The sequence below is a fragment of the Barbatula barbatula genome (genome assembly GCF_947034865.1).
Source record: "Barbatula barbatula genome assembly, chromosome: 15".
Classification (NCBI taxonomy): domain Eukaryota; kingdom Metazoa; phylum Chordata; class Actinopteri; order Cypriniformes; family Nemacheilidae; genus Barbatula; species Barbatula barbatula.
Window position 1 is genome coordinate 9,648,842 of NC_136778.1, and position 16,538 is coordinate 9,665,379.

The 16,538-nt window shown below is 39.2% G+C and overlaps 2 protein-coding genes and 1 pseudogene across 4 annotated transcripts; all 3 read right to left on the reverse strand.

Annotated features, from left to right (window-relative positions):
- Positions 1-857: 857 nt before the first annotated feature.
- Positions 858-2,415, reverse strand: LOC306904588 (leukocyte elastase inhibitor-like; annotated as a pseudogene). Its single transcript, XR_013788346.1, has 7 exons — positions 2,389-2,415; positions 2,034-2,186; positions 1,844-1,934; positions 1,569-1,711; positions 1,472-1,482; positions 1,325-1,423; positions 858-1,244 (listed from the first exon to the last, which is right to left on the reverse strand). The product of XR_013788346.1 is annotated as a leukocyte elastase inhibitor-like (transcript).
- Positions 2,416-5,729: 3,314 nt separating this feature from the next.
- On the reverse strand, positions 5,730-9,109 carry LOC306904468 (leukocyte elastase inhibitor-like). 2 transcript variants are annotated; one of them, XM_079474398.1, is made up of 8 exons: positions 8,985-9,109; positions 8,702-8,833; positions 8,213-8,397; positions 7,392-7,529; positions 7,030-7,147; positions 6,797-6,939; positions 6,451-6,618; positions 5,730-6,358 (listed from the first exon to the last, which is right to left on the reverse strand). In XM_079474398.1, the coding sequence occupies exons 3-8, from the start codon at positions 8,381-8,383 to the stop codon at positions 5,951-5,953; spliced, it is 1,146 nt and encodes a 381-aa protein (XP_079330524.1). In that variant the 5' UTR covers positions 8,384-8,397; positions 8,702-8,833; positions 8,985-9,109; the 3' UTR covers positions 5,730-5,950. The 2 variants fall into 2 exon arrangements, with proteins under 2 accessions (XP_079330524.1, XP_079330525.1); XM_079474399.1 differs by having other exon boundaries at positions 8,213-8,394; positions 8,985-9,086.
- Positions 9,110-12,388: 3,279 nt separating this feature from the next.
- Positions 12,389-15,266, reverse strand: LOC306904469 (uncharacterized protein). Its single transcript, XM_079474400.1, has 7 exons — positions 15,127-15,266; positions 14,293-14,652; positions 14,004-14,216; positions 13,835-13,918; positions 13,468-13,688; positions 13,164-13,323; positions 12,389-13,078 (listed from the first exon to the last, which is right to left on the reverse strand). The coding sequence occupies exons 2-7, from the start codon at positions 14,558-14,560 to the stop codon at positions 12,933-12,935; spliced, it is 1,092 nt and encodes a 363-aa protein (XP_079330526.1). The 5' UTR covers positions 14,561-14,652; positions 15,127-15,266; the 3' UTR covers positions 12,389-12,932.
- Positions 15,267-16,538: the final 1,272 nt, after the last annotated feature.

Genomic DNA, 16,538 nt, shown 5'->3' on the forward strand with positions numbered 1-16,538 from the left:
GACAAAGTCAGAGTAAAACCTTCAGTTCACAACCCAAAGCATGGATGGGGAAACGTAACAAAAAAGAGTGTGAGTGTGTTACAAGGTAAGATCAAATTTTTTCATAGAAATTGTGCTTGATGGGGCAGTTAAGCAATCTGAAATGTGAATAGGCATAGCACAAACAGTTACATAAAAAACTACTTACATTTTTTAGATATTAAAGATGATGAGAGCTTGGTCGTCAGATTCCCTACCTATTTACATTGGAGAGGAATTCTCTCTGAAATGGAGCTAGTAACTGATGATGGTGAATGTAGTAAAAAAAAAAGAGCATGATCCGCTAATACAATGTTGCCCTCATTGTAAAGGGTTGCATTTCCCAAAACCTTCTAATCGCTATACATCGTTCTTAAAGGGATATTTCACCCATTATGTCTTCTGTCCTATTTTGCCTCCGTGTCTCTGATGACGTTGCGTCTTGTTCCTGCCTGTGAAAATTATCCAAGTCTAGTCAAGTGTTGTTTTAGTTCCGTTGTAGTTAGTTTACATTCCTGTTTGCTTGTTATATTTTTCCTTTGAAATTGTCGCTTTGTTTTATGTTTAAATAAATCTTTGTTTATATTAATAATTAACAGCTGCCTGCATCTGGTTTCTCTTCCTGTGCAGTCACTCCTGACATTTGTAACCTGTTCTGACCTTGAAATGAAGATTCACTTCAACCACTAAATTGATCAAACTGTGGAGAACTTAAGAAAAGTGAATGTGAATGGACTGCTATTTACTCAGAGCTGAAGGCTGACACACAGAATCCTAAAGCATGCTTTTTAAGTAGATTAATTTATTCACAGATAAAATCTGTAATATATTACTTTGCCTTTACTAACATAATACTTTTGTAAAATAAAGTTTTATCATTACAGGTAATTCAATATAATTTCTATTACAGAATGTATCTTTTTACAAAACAAATCTGTAAAAAACGACCATTACCTGTAACCCTCAGTGCCTTCCTAATTTACCTCAACAAAAGCCTTGTGGGTCACCGATGAAAGAAACAGGCCACCCTGAGTGCTCATACCTGTTAGATCAGCCTTAGACCCCTGAAACAAAGAGGTCATACCCATCCACTCCAGTATTTCTGAAAGGGAGCTCTCAATCTACAGGTTAAAATTCGGCAAATAAACGTTGATATCCATCCATCTAACCATTTTGTCACTTTTGGTCCACTCGAGCAGCTTGTCAATGGTCAACTTGCTCTCCGGCTGTCAAACAAAGTCCACAAAAGAGTTGTGTTTAACATACAGTACATAGCACCTAGTTCATAGCATCTAGTTTTGCTGACCTTTAGAAGAGGGTCTGAGCCATCCTGAGTTTCCTTAGGAAGAAGGATCAGAGCTCATTCTGTACATACGGTAGCTCCAGAATCTGCAGTTTCTCTTCTCTTCATGATTCTTAAAGGAATCTAATTTTCCTGGTTCATCATTTCTACGAGCTTCGATTCTGAATTGAACAATGCATAGTAAAAGGTTCTTACACATAGTTCTGATTCCATGTCACAACATCTTTCAGGATGGGTAAGCACAAACCTTGTTTATTTTAAAAGGAATTTCTTTAGTTTGTTGAGGATTAAATTTGTGCACCCAGTTCCCTCTGAAGTAGATGGCATTAACCACAGCTAACCGGGTCATTCCTGCCACCATACCAGGCTTCAGCAGATTTTTGCTTGTATCTGAAAAGCAAATATTTCATTTTAGAACCTTATAGCAGTTAACATACTTTTTGTTTACTTACAATTCAAAACATTTCTATTCCCCTAAATTCCTATTCACAAGCTGAAATGCGATTTAAGTTTTTTTTAAACTCATTCTCGGTCTGCATTGTTCAGATGTGCCGGTGAAGTCCACTGGCTGCAGTTCAGTGTGATACAGCTTCAGGGTGGAGTCCAAATACTCCTAAAGGACAAAATAAAGTTATTAGGGGTATTAAACATAATGTCATAAGAGAAGACCCGTATTCTTTTGTTCCATAAGGCAGATTTAGAATGGGCTCACATGTAAGAAGCTGAAGGTTTTCTCTCCATAGAGGCGGTTGGCCAGTCTCAGTATGTAAGAGGCTGATGGATTATTGATAGCTGAGGTGAGGGACTCAAAATGGGAGTGAACATCAGAGACAGTAAAGGACAAAACCAGCAAAGAGAGGAATAGCTTTCAAGAAAAAATCCTTTCCATCTTTCGCTAGGAAGAAAAAACTTTCTCATATAAGTTTATTTACAGACATTTTCAAAATGAATCTATTCCACTAAAGATCAATCCATTTTACCTTTAATTGCCATTTCTTTGGCCGTGTCTCCTCTCGCTCCCAGATTAACCAAATGGAGAGAAAAACATGTTTCCATCCGAAACAAACCGTGTTAGCACGAGCCAAACTGTCCATGACTCACATCAAAAATATAAACACAAACACCGCTTGTTATTACTATAGTAGATTGTAATCTCTATTATTTCATATTTACAGTGTCCTTTTTTTATCTTTTCCTTGTTATTCTGCAAGTATTTACGATTTATTTGTTCACTTACAAACTCACAAACATTTTATTTAGTAATGTACTTCAAACAACAATTTTGAACGCCACTCCCATATTGTGCATGACTTTATTGCGCAATATTATTGACTGCGTGATTCTCTACTTCCGTTCCGCCATCATCAGAATGAGGAAGCAGCATCTCGTTTAAAGCACCCGCCAACGTTTTTTGAAGAGGAACCAAAAAAGCAAAGCTTGTAACATGTTTGTAGTATACCTGTCATATTGAGATTTTGAGTTATAAAAATCGACGCTTTATTTATAGCTACAACGATTCACAAACGTGGTTTGAAAAGAAATGGTAAATATGCTGTGCACACACTTAAATTCAGAATTTGCTAAAGAAAAAGTCAGTGCTTCTGCCGTACAGGTCCGGTCCGTGTCATCTGATCATTTGATTATAGGCTAGTTTTCAATAACAAACGGAAAAAGAAAAAAACAAGTCGATTTCGTTTTTCTATTTGCACAAAAACGACGTTTTTCTTATTTCAACTTGAAACGGGAAATCCAATAAATAAATAAACCAAAACGAAATAAAGACCCTAATTATTGTTTTTTCATTTTGGGATAATTTCCCACGGTGTTCTGCGCGCGCACGCTTTGCTTACCGGGAGCTTGCGAATCTCGAAATGGAAATAGTTGCATTTGCATATGCTTAATTTTTCACTCCCACCTAAAGAGCCTCACTGAGAGAGTTGGAGATGACGGTGGAACATATTTCAAATATATAATATTAAACAATGCAACGTTCACAATACTTTCCGGTGCTTACCATCGAAGTTTGTAGCATTATTGCTTTTAATATGTGACATTTAAGTGAACAGTTTAGTAGCTACAGCTCGTTGGCAGCAGAAAAGGTGTAAAGCCGCGGTCACACTTGACTCTGAGCATGCGAAGATCGTTCGGACGGTGGTACGAAAATGGCCGGGGCGTCATTCCTCCATTTTTTATATTTCTGTACCGAGAGGTCACGCTGTGACGTTTCGATCTGTCGGTCTCACGCACCCACGTGACGTGAATTCGCAGGCCAGAGTTAAACAAACTTTAACTTTGCTACGCAGCGAAATACCGTTGGACGGGCTTGCGTTTCCGGTCTGTCGCAATCGCATGCGCATGAATGGAAGTCAATGGAAGGAAAAGTCAAGCGTGAACGCGGCTTTAATCCCTAAATTAATGCTGTAATTTAGAAGTTATGAAATGCGAACATCCCCGTAACCTCACTCAACCGAGTTCATCAGGTTCCCCCAGCTACTTAAACTGCAGTCCTGCTATGGAGTAATTCATAAGAAATGTTCGGTTTGTGTTCGTTACCTATAAGTAGCTTGTATCTAAAGCAATGTACATTGCATTGTATTATACATTTGTATGTGTAATCCCATTTGATGCAAGGCATGACTTTGGTGTTGCTGCTAGCGCCACGCTCTAACCACTGAGCCACAGGCAGGGGCGCAACTACTCAGTGTTAGGGGGGTATGCAGAAACAGTTTTGGCGCCCCCCCCTAAATAAAAAAGTGTGCCGGACATCATCATGTATGGGCTTGAAATAATAAAGGTTTATTTTAAAAGTATATCAGACAGCTACTATAAGCCTACCATAATTATATGGTATATGGACACAAATATATAAAAATGTATTCATGGCAATCTCTCTGCCATTTCTTTCTTTTTGCCGTATCTAAAACGTACCGATCCGTACCGAAACGTGACACAAGTGTATCATATCGAACCGAACCCTGAATTTTGTGAACCATTACACCCCTACCTTTTCCATATTAATAATATTAAGAAATTAATCTGTTGAATTAATCTGTTGGTATCAAGTTGGTATCAAGCTCCCTCTACACTTCCAGCTAATGTTAGACCTACCTGTTGCTTTCCCCTGTCTTTCCTGATCCACCATCCTCACACCTGAATAAAATGAACTTTGCTGTTAAATATAGCAGCCTAAATTATTTTTTTTAATCAGCCTAGGGATGGCATCAGATAAGACAACTATTATGCAGTAAGGTTGTGCTGGTGTTGAAATTACATTAACATTTGGGATTTTACAAGTACAAATATGACACACACACATACATATAGAAAAGTAATTACAGGGTCACATCTCTCTCTGTTTAAAGGTCTGTGCTGATATATATACATACATACATACATACACATATAGCACAGATCTTTATGTGGCCCTTGCAGCTTCCATGTCACCCAGCAGATGTAAAGTAGACTGGATGTCTGACAGCACAGCTGAGCTAACATGAAGCTAATGGTAAAATAAAATCCATGATAAACCAGCTTTATTGCATAAGGAATGTTTTCCAGCTTCTAGTCATTTATTGTGCATGCTACCCTATATTTACCGGTTCTTATTTTACTTTAATAAAATTTAGATGTGTCATGCATGGCATTGGTACAATAGGGTTTAACCAAAATATAAATGTAGATATCAGCAGCAACATTATTTTGCATTAAGTTAGCAAACACTTGCCAGTCAATATTTATATTTGCAAGCCTCCAAGTTTGGTAGCAAATCTATTCATGATTCCACGGTCGGTTGCTCAGCAAGCTCGCTAGCTAACGTTAGTCTAACATGAATATTGTATTTGCAAGAATAGACGTCACATTTTGAATCCTACCTGTTGCCTTTCACCATCCACGTATTTAGCTGCTGTCGCATCCCTTGACAGGACGTCTCCTTTTTCCATCTTTCTTTTTCTATTTTTAGCCCCCGACAGCTTTTTTGGTTTATCCATCTTTTTCAAATTCAAATTTCAACGACAACTCACCAACGTTACTGCGTACTTAACGTAACTCACGGCGCCCCGCCCACTCACGATATTACCCTTCTATGTCTAAATAAATTATATGATGGAATCTTATGAGGGCACCGGTGCCGCCTAGCCTGTTAGTCCTCTTAAATGTATATAACTTTTTATATACACACTAACTTATATAAATTGTATTAAAATGTATATAACTTTTATTATTTCACATTTTTAAACCATCGCGTTGGCGCCCCCCATGGTGCGGCGCCCCCATGCGCCGCATATAGCGCATACCCACTTTTTGCGCCACTGGCCACAGGAAAGCTGTGTCATACACTTGATCCAATTTTGGAGCTTTACAGCTACTAGTCCTCGTCTAATTTTGTTGCACAGAAAAGAACAGCCTGGACATTTATGATAAAAATCGTTTTTATTTTGAGTGAAATATTCCTTAACATTATTTAAGTAATATGAACACAGATCTTCACATTCTGATGCCTTTTATGTCTACAGAATAACTAAACTGATTTGTTTCTAATCTAAATCCAAAACACTGAAATAAAATGCATTGAAACAATCTACTACTTTGAAATAAAACAATAGTATTTGTTGTTTCTAGAATACATCTTTAAGATGGGACTCTGAATCTCCCGAGGAAAAGTATGCTGTTGGTGGGGTTGTGCCTGATGAAGAACAGGAAGGGATGATCTGCCATGAAATGCTCCTCTCTGAACATACAAAAAGACACCATGCCTGCTGTAGCCGCTGCCGCCTCTGTGCCTTCTTCATTAACCTCCACAAAGGCTTTGTGTGCCACTGATGAAAGGTAGAGACCACCTGCACTGCTCATGCCTGTCAGATCAGCAAATGGACCCTGGAACACAGAAATCATACCCATCCCAGCCAATGTTTCTGCCAAGGAGCTCTCATCTTCCAGCTTGAACTTGGGCAAATGAACCAAGATGTCTGTGTGGACGTCCATTTTGTTCCTGTTGGTCCATTCCAGTAGCATGTCCAGGGTTAACTCGTGTTCCAGCTGTAAAACACACACAAATATTCAGTCTCTCAACATGCTACTCTAGATGGAATGGTCGTTGTGAAAAGCACATTTTAATCAGTTTACTTCACCTTCAGTAGAGGATCAGAGCCATCCTGTGCCTCTTCAGGTAGAAGGATAAACATACTGAGCTCTTCTTTTACGTATGGTAACTCCAAAACTTGCAAACGGTGCTCATGGATGTAGTTAAAGGGAAACTTTTTCTTCTGGAACATCATTTGAACTGGCCGGCTCTCATTCTTATACCAGGAAAATAAACATCATTTACCAATGTGTAAGACAACAAAATTACAGTATCACTTTAGTATGGCCTCTAATATTGTATAAAGCATGTGTGTTAATTGTGTTAAGATTGATTTCTAAAATGAATATATTGCTAATTCATTTTTAGCACTGAAATGTAAATGTGATCCACACCTTGTTTATTTTAAATGGCATTTCCTTGGTCTCCTGGGCATTAAATTTCTGCAACCAGTTCCCTTTGAAGTAGATGGCATTAACCAAAGCAAGTCGGGTCATTCCTGTCACCATATCAGGCTTGAGAAGATCTTTGATTTTATCTTAAAACAAATGCATGTCATTATATGTTTATTATTAAAAAAACTATTCATTAATGTACATTTTTCCATTTTATATGGAACTATTCTCACTCTCTGTCTGCTCCTCCACCCATTTGTTAATGATCTGTCTTGACTGTTCAGATGCTCCCATGAAGTCCACTGACTGAAGTTCAGCATGGTACAGCTTCAGGGTGGAGTCCAAATAATCCTGCCAATAGAAAATTACACAATCACTTTGTGAGAAAACGAGATATGCCTATACATGCATTTGTTTAACAGCGCAAACTTAACTTACATATGGATGTACTGTAGTTTTCTCAAATAAGTGTAATTTTATTTGGTATATATTTTTTTTAAATATAAATATTGCTGCTGTTTATTGTTATACTGAATTTGGTAAAACACTTTAAGAGCAACAATATGTCTTTATCATAAAAGCAGAATGGACTTACACGTGAGAAGCTGAAGGTTTTCTCTCCATAGAGGCGGTTGGCCAGTCTGAGTATATAAGAGGCTGATGGATTATTGATAGCTGAGGTGAGTGACTCAAAATGAGAGTGAACATCAGAGGCAGAATTAAATGACAAAACCTGTGAAGAGAAAGACACCTTGGATGCTGATAAAGCATTATTAACTATTAATCATTGCTGTTCAGTATGTACAGTATCTATTTACATTTTTTACAGAACCTGTAGTAGTTTTACAGTATTTCATAACAAGCCATGGTATGACTCAGAGGCCAAGTTTATACAGTATTTGTACTGTAAAGGGCGTGTACAAAGTATCCCATTCTGTGTATTTTCATTGCAAGGTGTGAACCAGAGTTGTTTATCTAAGTTTTGCTTTGTATAGATTGTATGATATCACTAAAATATACTAATTAAACCTAAAACTAAATACTAAACACTTAAGTTAAAATCAGAAAGTCAAGTATAAAACTAAAAAAAAGAATATTATTGATATGTCGAAACTATGTTTGACACAGCAACTTATCTCATTCGCTATGAGGACTAGAGGCTTCACTACTGAATTTAGTTTATAGACAAATAACAAGCAACTATATCTCTGATATATCAAGGCGACATATCTCTGTGGTCGTGCTTTGCTCTGTGTTCAGCTCACGCTATGCAAGTGTTTACTTTTGATAGCAAAATGCCCCACCCCATTTTCCTATCCAGAGACATGCTTTAGTTTTCCGGCCGTTATTTTTAAGTAAGTTGCGTGCAATGTATTCTACACAACAAATGCATTGTCCCTCGACTCCCATCCTCACCTTTGCCATTTCTTTGGCCGTGTCTCCTCTCGCCCCCAGATAAACCATGCTAAGCGCTGCGCTGATGCTCAGGGGAGAGAAGAACATGTTTCCATCCGCGCTGCTGCTCGCGCTCAGAGCCCGATAGAGATCCAGCGCGAACGAACTGTTAGCACGAGCCAAACCCTCCATGACTGCGATCACTGCTTTAAAATAACAGCAGAAACACCGGTTGTAAGTTAATAACTCACCGTAATGTTGGAATATAAATATCTCTTTCTGTAGCCTAATGACACGAATGGCCAAACGCGCAACTACATTTCACTATCTGTGCCGCTTTACGCAAAATTGTCAATATCCACAGCGTAACAACACATGGTTATGGTGGAGAGTGCATGGTTATCTGATAAACAAATCGCAAGACGGAAGTCACAAAGCAACTTTAAAGTAGCTCTATAGCGCATATTTTGGAGAATGTTAAATGCGTGAGAATAGAAATAGGCTACTTACGTGTAATGAAAGATGCTTGTTCCAGATGTAGTCTGTATGTGTATGTGTATGTGTATGTGTGTGTGTGAGAGAGAGAGAGATGCCAGCCCCAGAGTCATGCGTTATAAATGGACGAGTAACGCCCAACGTGCGCTGAACAAGCCAGACAAGCAAACATACGGCAGGTAAATCAATGTCACAACCCCACACCCTGTTTATGACCTTTTCAAGTACTTCCCTTAATTCACTTTAAAATGCATTTTTTAATGTTTTAAACCAAATGAAAATGTTGGAAGTTACACACTTGTTGAAATTGTAGTCTTGTCTTGTTTTTGAAAGGGAAGTGATTGACAATAGGAAGTCCATTTTATGTTCTGTCAGCAGCACAGATCAGATGCGGTGAATGAATGTGACAGTTCTGGATTAATCAGTTGGACTTTGTACATAAAGGGAGAGTCACACTGCTGGATCAGATGTTCTGCGCGATAAAACCTTAACAAAGGCCTTGCACAATAGGGTCTGTGTCCGTGTATGCTGTCTGGATGTTTCTTTAACCCCTTTATCTTAAAACCTATCAAAATGGCCATTTCTTGTCAATGATGTAGTACTTATAACTGACTGTGGGGTATCAGTTTCTGCGAAAGATGAAAAGAGAAGATTTAACTGAAACGGAACTGAGTTTACCTCGAAATTTGAAGAGGCCCACAGAATGCTTGTGATAAAGATTCAATATGTTTGACTGGTTATTTATTAGTAATACTCCAATTGGTGATTAAATATATTTATTGTATTCAATAAATTGTAGTAGGCCTATCAAGTTTATGTGTATCTTTGCAACTCTTTAAAAGGACAGAGGAATTATGTCATGAATTACTCGCACTAGTTGTTCCAAACATGTATACATTTCTCTGTTCGGTTGACACAAAGAGAGATATTTTGGAATAATGTTCTGATTATTCAATTATATATATTTTTTATATACAGTTGCTTCAATGCATTTAGGGGTGTGGTCCTGGTCAAGACAGTCTCCTGAACTCCAAACTGAATGTAAGAATGGGAAAGAAAGGTGATTTAAGCAATTTTGAGTGTGGTATGGTTGTTGGTGCCAGACGGGCCAGTCTGTGTATTTCACAATCTGCTCAGTTACTGGGATTTTCACGCACAACCATTTCTAGGGTTTACAAAGAATGGTGTGAAAAGGGAAAAACATCCAGTATGCGGCAGTCCTGTGGGCGAAAATGCCTTGTTGATGCTAGAGGTCAGAGGAGAATGGGCCGACTGATTCAAGCTGATAGAAGAGCAACTTTGACTGAAATATCCAGCAAAGCATTTGTCAAGCCACAACACGCACAACCTTGAGGCGGATGGGGTACAACAACAGAAGACCCCACCGGGTACCACTCATCTCCACTACAAATAGGAAAAAAGAGTCTACAATTTGCACAAGCTCACCAAAATTGGACAGTTGAAGACTGGAAAAATGTTGCCTGGTCTGATGAGTCTCGATTTCTGTTGAGACATTCAGATGGTAGTGAGAACATGGATCCATCATGCCTTGTCACCACTGTGCAGGCTGGTGGTGCTGGTGGTGTAATGGTGTGGGGGATGTTTTCTTGGCACACTTAAGGTCCTTTAGTGCCAATTGGGCATCGTTTAAATGCCACGGTCCACCTGAGCATTGTTTCTGACCATGTCCATCACTTTATGAGCACCACGTACCCATCCTCTGATGGCTACTTCCAGCAGGATAATGTACCATGTCACAAAGCTTGATTCATTTCAAATTGGTTTCTTGAAAATGACAATGAGTTCACTGTACTGAATTGGCCCCCACAGTCACCAGATCTCAACCCACTAGAGCATCTTTGGGATGTGGTGGAACGGGAGCTTCGTGCCTTGGATGTGCATCCTACAAATCTCCATCAACTGCAAGATGCTATCCTATCAATATGGGCCAACATTTCAACACTTGTTGAATCAATGCCACGTAGAATTAAGGCAGTTCTGAAGGCGAAAGGGGGTCAAACACAGTATTAGTATGGTGTTCCTAATAATCCTTTAGGTGAGTGTATATCTGATTATACCAACAGTTCTGAAGCACCATTGACTGCCACAGTAGGAAACATTTAAATGGTTGTCAAAGGTGCACCAGAACTGTTTGTTTCCCTACATTCCTCAAAATATCTTCTTTTGTGTTCAACAGATCCAAAGTTACTAAAATGGTTTCCTACTATGGCAGTCAATGGTGCTGCAGAACTGTTGGTTGCTAACATTATTCCAAAATATACCGAAAAAAAATGTATACATGTTTAGAACAACTAGGGTGAGTAATTCATGAGAGAATCCCTTTAACTTCACAATGGCACTGTTAGCCACTAGATGGAAGAAGTCACCAGTTTCTCGAACATGCAAATGCACAGAGCAGGGTTAAAAAAATCTTTTCAGTAAGAACCATTAGATAATTATTTTTACTTGAAGTAGCCATTGAGGTTTCAAGTAGCCTAACTATTTCAATAATTTAATAGCACTTTTGCATATTTAACTTAAAACACATTTATTATTTCTCTGTTTTGAAGTTTCTTTCAGTAGTATTTGACATAACTTTTGTTAGTATTTAAACCTTAACATTTCTTTACAATTAACTTTTTTCCCCAAAGTAATGGAAACAGCTTGAATAAGCTATACACAGATAGACATGCTGTACACTAACTCACGAACCCCCTGCAATTACCTCGCGCACCACAGGGGTCAGGGACGTGCACAGGAATTTTGAGGGGCAGTTGCTCTGACCTGAAAAAAGGGCAACCCCCACCCCCCCCAAAAAACCTCACAGGCTATATGAATGACTGAGAATAACAGGGTCTTTATTAAAATATATATATAAAGAGGTAAAACACTGAAATACAGCACTCAATCACCTTAACTAGTACTAATAATAACACAGAAAAACATAACTCCCTGATATATCTCTCCTGAATCCGCCTCTCAGTGGCCATCTTGGCTTCAAACATTATCCAAAATAGTGATAGGATTTAGGCATTTAACCATTTAGAATAAAATAATTAATGTGATGCATTGCTTCCATCATTCATTCTTCTTGCTAAAACGAAATGTGAGAAACTAACTATCAGCAGACATGTAGCTTAGTTTGCCTAATGCCCACCTACCAAAAAAATAGTAGCAGGCTGCTTGTCTGCAAGCTATCTGTCTTATTATTTAGGCTAAACGTGGCAAACTCAGCCTGGATTTATGAAGATTTTAATTCATTTCACAAAACTTGATGATGATGGTCGTTCGTTTGTTATACATCACAAACTCACCTTTTCTGACAACGTAATAGTGGCCATTTCCATAACACCAAAAAGGAGGACACTTTGCAGCATTAAGTGAGGCAAGAATAACTGCATAGGACTCTGGTGTACTCGAAATTACAATACAATTTTGTGCATCTACCCAGATAGCAATGAGTCGGCGGACCACCGGCGGCAGTAGAAGCGTCAGAAAGGCGTAAACGCAAACGCGTCTGACGGCGCCCCGCCGGCGGCAGCCGCTTGGATGGCTCGCGGGCCAACCGCCGTTATATTGAAGGCGGCTCTTCCGCGGCTCGTCGGAGGCAAACGCTATTTTAGTGCGTTTTGCCGCCGCTTATTATGTATATTTATATCATGCAGTTTATCAAGAATAATTATTGATCAAACCAGACAAATTCAAATTTGGAATTTTTATTCTGCATTTAAGTACAGTAACCGTCATTGAAACAATATGTGTAAGAGCACTGAAATATAAATAACAGAAAAATAAAATAAAGTACTAAAGAACAGGCAGGTGTTACAAAAAAAAGTTGGTAAAAAACATTACAGGCAAATTAGAACACTTACAATAACTGTTAATAATTTAAAGAGGTCAGCTCTGGGATGAAAAGAATTAGGCTACCAGTAAACATATCAAGTAATGATGATATTTGGTACCAAAGATGGTGCAGGATACCAAATAATTCGAGGTATAACATCACATTTACAAGTAATTTCTAACAGAAGGATAGTAAGGTACATGTCATGGCGGTAGAATAGAATAAATAGAATAAATAAAAAAATAAGTAATTTCCACAGTGAAGTGTGGATTGGGTGAGTGTAGTGTGACACTTCTGGCATCTTTAGGGGTCTTGATGTTGAGTGCGGGATAAAGAAAGGGTCAGTAGTCCAGTTAAATTCCAGTAGTCATTGATGCTGGGGTGTCAGAAGTCAACCTAGGTTTAAGGGGTCGGCTGTGGGTCCCTCTCAGCAGTGCGCCGCTTTTTACCACCTTCACGGTCAGATGCCCCTTTCAGGTAACGTGTAACATTAACCTGGACAGCCTCGTCAGTGGCATCCCGGGTTGCCGGGTTCTTCCGGATAGCTCCTGTAGAAAATACAAATTTGTCATTCCATTTCAATAGCATAAGGCAATACACATCAATTTAAATATAAAAAAATATCCAACATACTTTGAACAATGGTCTTCAGGAACAGGTCTCTAAAACATACTTTATTCCCTACACCGGTCCAGGTTGTAGTAATGGAAAGCTGATTAGAGAAGATACTCTTAAGCATTCTCCACACGGTTGTCTTAAGGTCCCTCCCACATTTGATTGCCAAAAACCGAAGCTGAAAATTCAAAAAGTGTTACAAATTACATTTCTTTGAAGTCAAACATAAAAATGTGACAGGCTGTGGATTGAGATTGTATATGCAGTGTACACTCGTAATTTTACTTTTTAGATTACCCTACGGTGAAATTAGCACACTTACAAATCGTTCCTGGAGCTCCTTATCCTGCCTCAAAGTGTTATCAAGCAACACCAAATCTTCCTGGGTGTCTAGGGGGAGTAACAAATCCCCTGGCAGGGATATCTCTCCAACAGACACATTGGCACTGAAATGTTGTAGCATAGTGTCCATTTTGTTTTCCATGCTACGCACAACATCGCCAAACTCTCCAAGACGTCGCAGGATTAGGGCCTGATCTGCACCTACAGGGGTTCCCAGAATAAAATAATAAAGTAGTCAGTTCTGGTCCATTAACTATTAAACTATGACATTTATATCTAGGTCTACAACATGTACAGGTGGCCCCAATGGGAATTGGGAAACCACATGTGTTGTTTGCGAGTTGTACCTGACTGCCCAGTGCGAGCAAACGTCTTTAACATTGACGCAACTTGCTTCACCTGCTCTTGAAGCGAGCCGCTGTCATACGAAGCTACAACAAAAGAAAGGCATATGGTAAATTTGGACCTACATCACATACAAAAAAGTGAAATTTAAGAAAGAGTGCATGTTTTTACCTGCTTGTGCATCCCTCAGGGCTTGGTTGTCCTCCCTCAGGGCTTGGTTGTCCTCCCTCAGGGCTTGGTTGTCCTCCCTCAGGGCTTGGTTGTCCTCCCTCAGGGCTTGGTTGTCCTCCCTCAGGGCTTGGTTGTCCTCCCTCAGGGCTTGGTTGTCCTCCCTCAGGGCTTGGTTGTCCTCCCTCAGGGCTTGGTTGTCCTCCCTCTGAAAATCTACATACATTTTTTTAAACAACAACTAAAGGCACTATTTTCAATATTTACACGAAGACCGAGGCCTAGAATATACCTTCGTAGCTGAAAACTTCACGCTGTACACGAGATGCCAGGGGAGTTACACGCTGTACACGAGATGCAGTTATTTCCCGTGCTTCAGGGGTAACCATTTGTCTGTGGCTTGTTGTAGCCATTGCATTTTGATGTTCATTAACAGGAGGATTTCCTTGGTCAAAGTTGAGAATAGCAGCAAGTAAAGCTTCGTTTGCAGATGCAATTTCCTGTTTGTCCCTCTCAACTCCTTTCAATATTCTTCTCCTTTTGGCCCAGTAACTAGACATCGTGACTAAAAATGCATTTACCTTTAAAACCAAAACTATTGTCCAACAGTAGGTCTCTTGGGTGAAGATAAGTTATGCTCTGGTCAAGTTATCTGAAAGAAAACGTGAACAAAACCACATTGTTAATGCCACTTTAGCTGCAGGTAAACAGCATACTAACAACATTGCTTAACCTCAGTGTGTACTGTAAAAAAGGCAAAACAGCATGTGTTAGCTAACACTTGCTAGCAACTTTAGCGGATTAGAAGCATACTTGTTTAGACAAACAATTTATGTAAGAAAACACCAAAAGTTAAACTTCTTTCTGGATGTAAAGCTTTGGCTACATGGAGGACATGCTTGAACTCAGGGTGTAAAAAAAGGAAACTAACTGAAAACATACTCGTATAAACAGAAAGAAACTCGACGCCTGGAAGAAACTAAGTAGCTATTTCAGAAGTTAATAGTAATTAAGCTAATTTAGCTCGACTGAACAAAGATGACTAGAGATTTAAAAAAGATACACAAAAACAATGAAAAAAAAACCCCAACATATTGCGTTACAACAAAATGAAACATGTACTTACTTAAACGATCGTAGTCGATGACTATCTGAAATCTCAATCTTGATCCTCTCGCAACAAAATCGTGTGACGAGTGATCGTCCAGGAGCTGCTCATACCCTTTTAAAGTTTGCGCGCATGTTGGCAACGGAAGTTTGGCGAGTGAAGCAACACAGACGGAGAAATGTAACAGGTAACTTCCGGTTTACAATTTGTCTTCCCTCTGCTCTGCCCCTGTCGACAGGTGGAGGTACTTCATTGATTGTGCTTTAACACTTTCTTAAACATTAATTTGTACAGGTCGCAATTGCAAATTGATCCCTCACACCTGTTAAAGGTAAAATAAATTTAAAATCGAGGTTGGAAAAAAATTAAACACATAAACGACATTTCCAGTCAAGTGCAAACATCAAAGAAATGTAAAAATGTTCACCATAAGTGCATAAAATAATTCTATATATTTTACATATACTGTTCGGAGTTTCAAAGTAATTTACATGTCATTTTCTAAAGCTTTAATGGAATCAAGAATCTGTTATAACCCCTACTTTGGAGTAAAACAATAGCCTATTTGATATAATTCACATCTAGGCTATTATGGTTTTATAACCGCTTAAAATGTGCTTAGGGCTGGCGGCAAAAATAAGTTTTGCGGATATTTTTTGCTAGCTGGGACAATTTTGTGCATCATATCGCCTACTCTGTTTTTTCAAAAATTGTCTGGCAATGAATATTTAACCTAAGCTTAAGGGAAGATGTACCTGCAGCTCGTCGGTTACTTTTGTTTTTCTGTGCTGACATGTCGCATGTCCCTTGACTACAAACGTCCACTTCACAGCGACATCCATGAAAAGTGTCTCTACAGCCTTTTTATATAAAGTTGTGCTCTTTCGTCCATTCCAGATTAAACGAGGTTTCAGCAAGTTACCGTTATGATGTGACGAAGCCAGCACGTGGACTCCACTTCCACGTTGTGGAGGCTTGTTTACGTTATTAACCAATGATATATCAGATATTTATTTGACACCTCTTTCAGCCAATCATTTGTTTGACTGGAGATCTTACGGCGTCAGACGCTATGCTGCTGCGTTCCAATAAATGTTCTAAAGCGGGTTTTGTTTAGGTCGATTCAGCACAAAAGAAGGACAAATGAGTGTCCGGTTTGAGGCTGCCACGGACGCGGGGGCTTAAAATCCGGACTGTCCGGCCGAAATCCAGACGTGTGGCGTTGAGTCGTATCACTCGATAACCGCGACAATCTCCTTCTAGGGCCGCTCATGCAGGCTCAGCTCAGATACCGGTCGCGTGCAGCGCTGAACCCATGTAAACAGAGTTCGCCCTTCCTCTTCTGACTTTCACTTTCGTTGCCCGAATACGGAGGTGAATGAGGCTTTTCGCGTTTTTTTATCTAGACTTATGTTAAATTCTGCATTCAT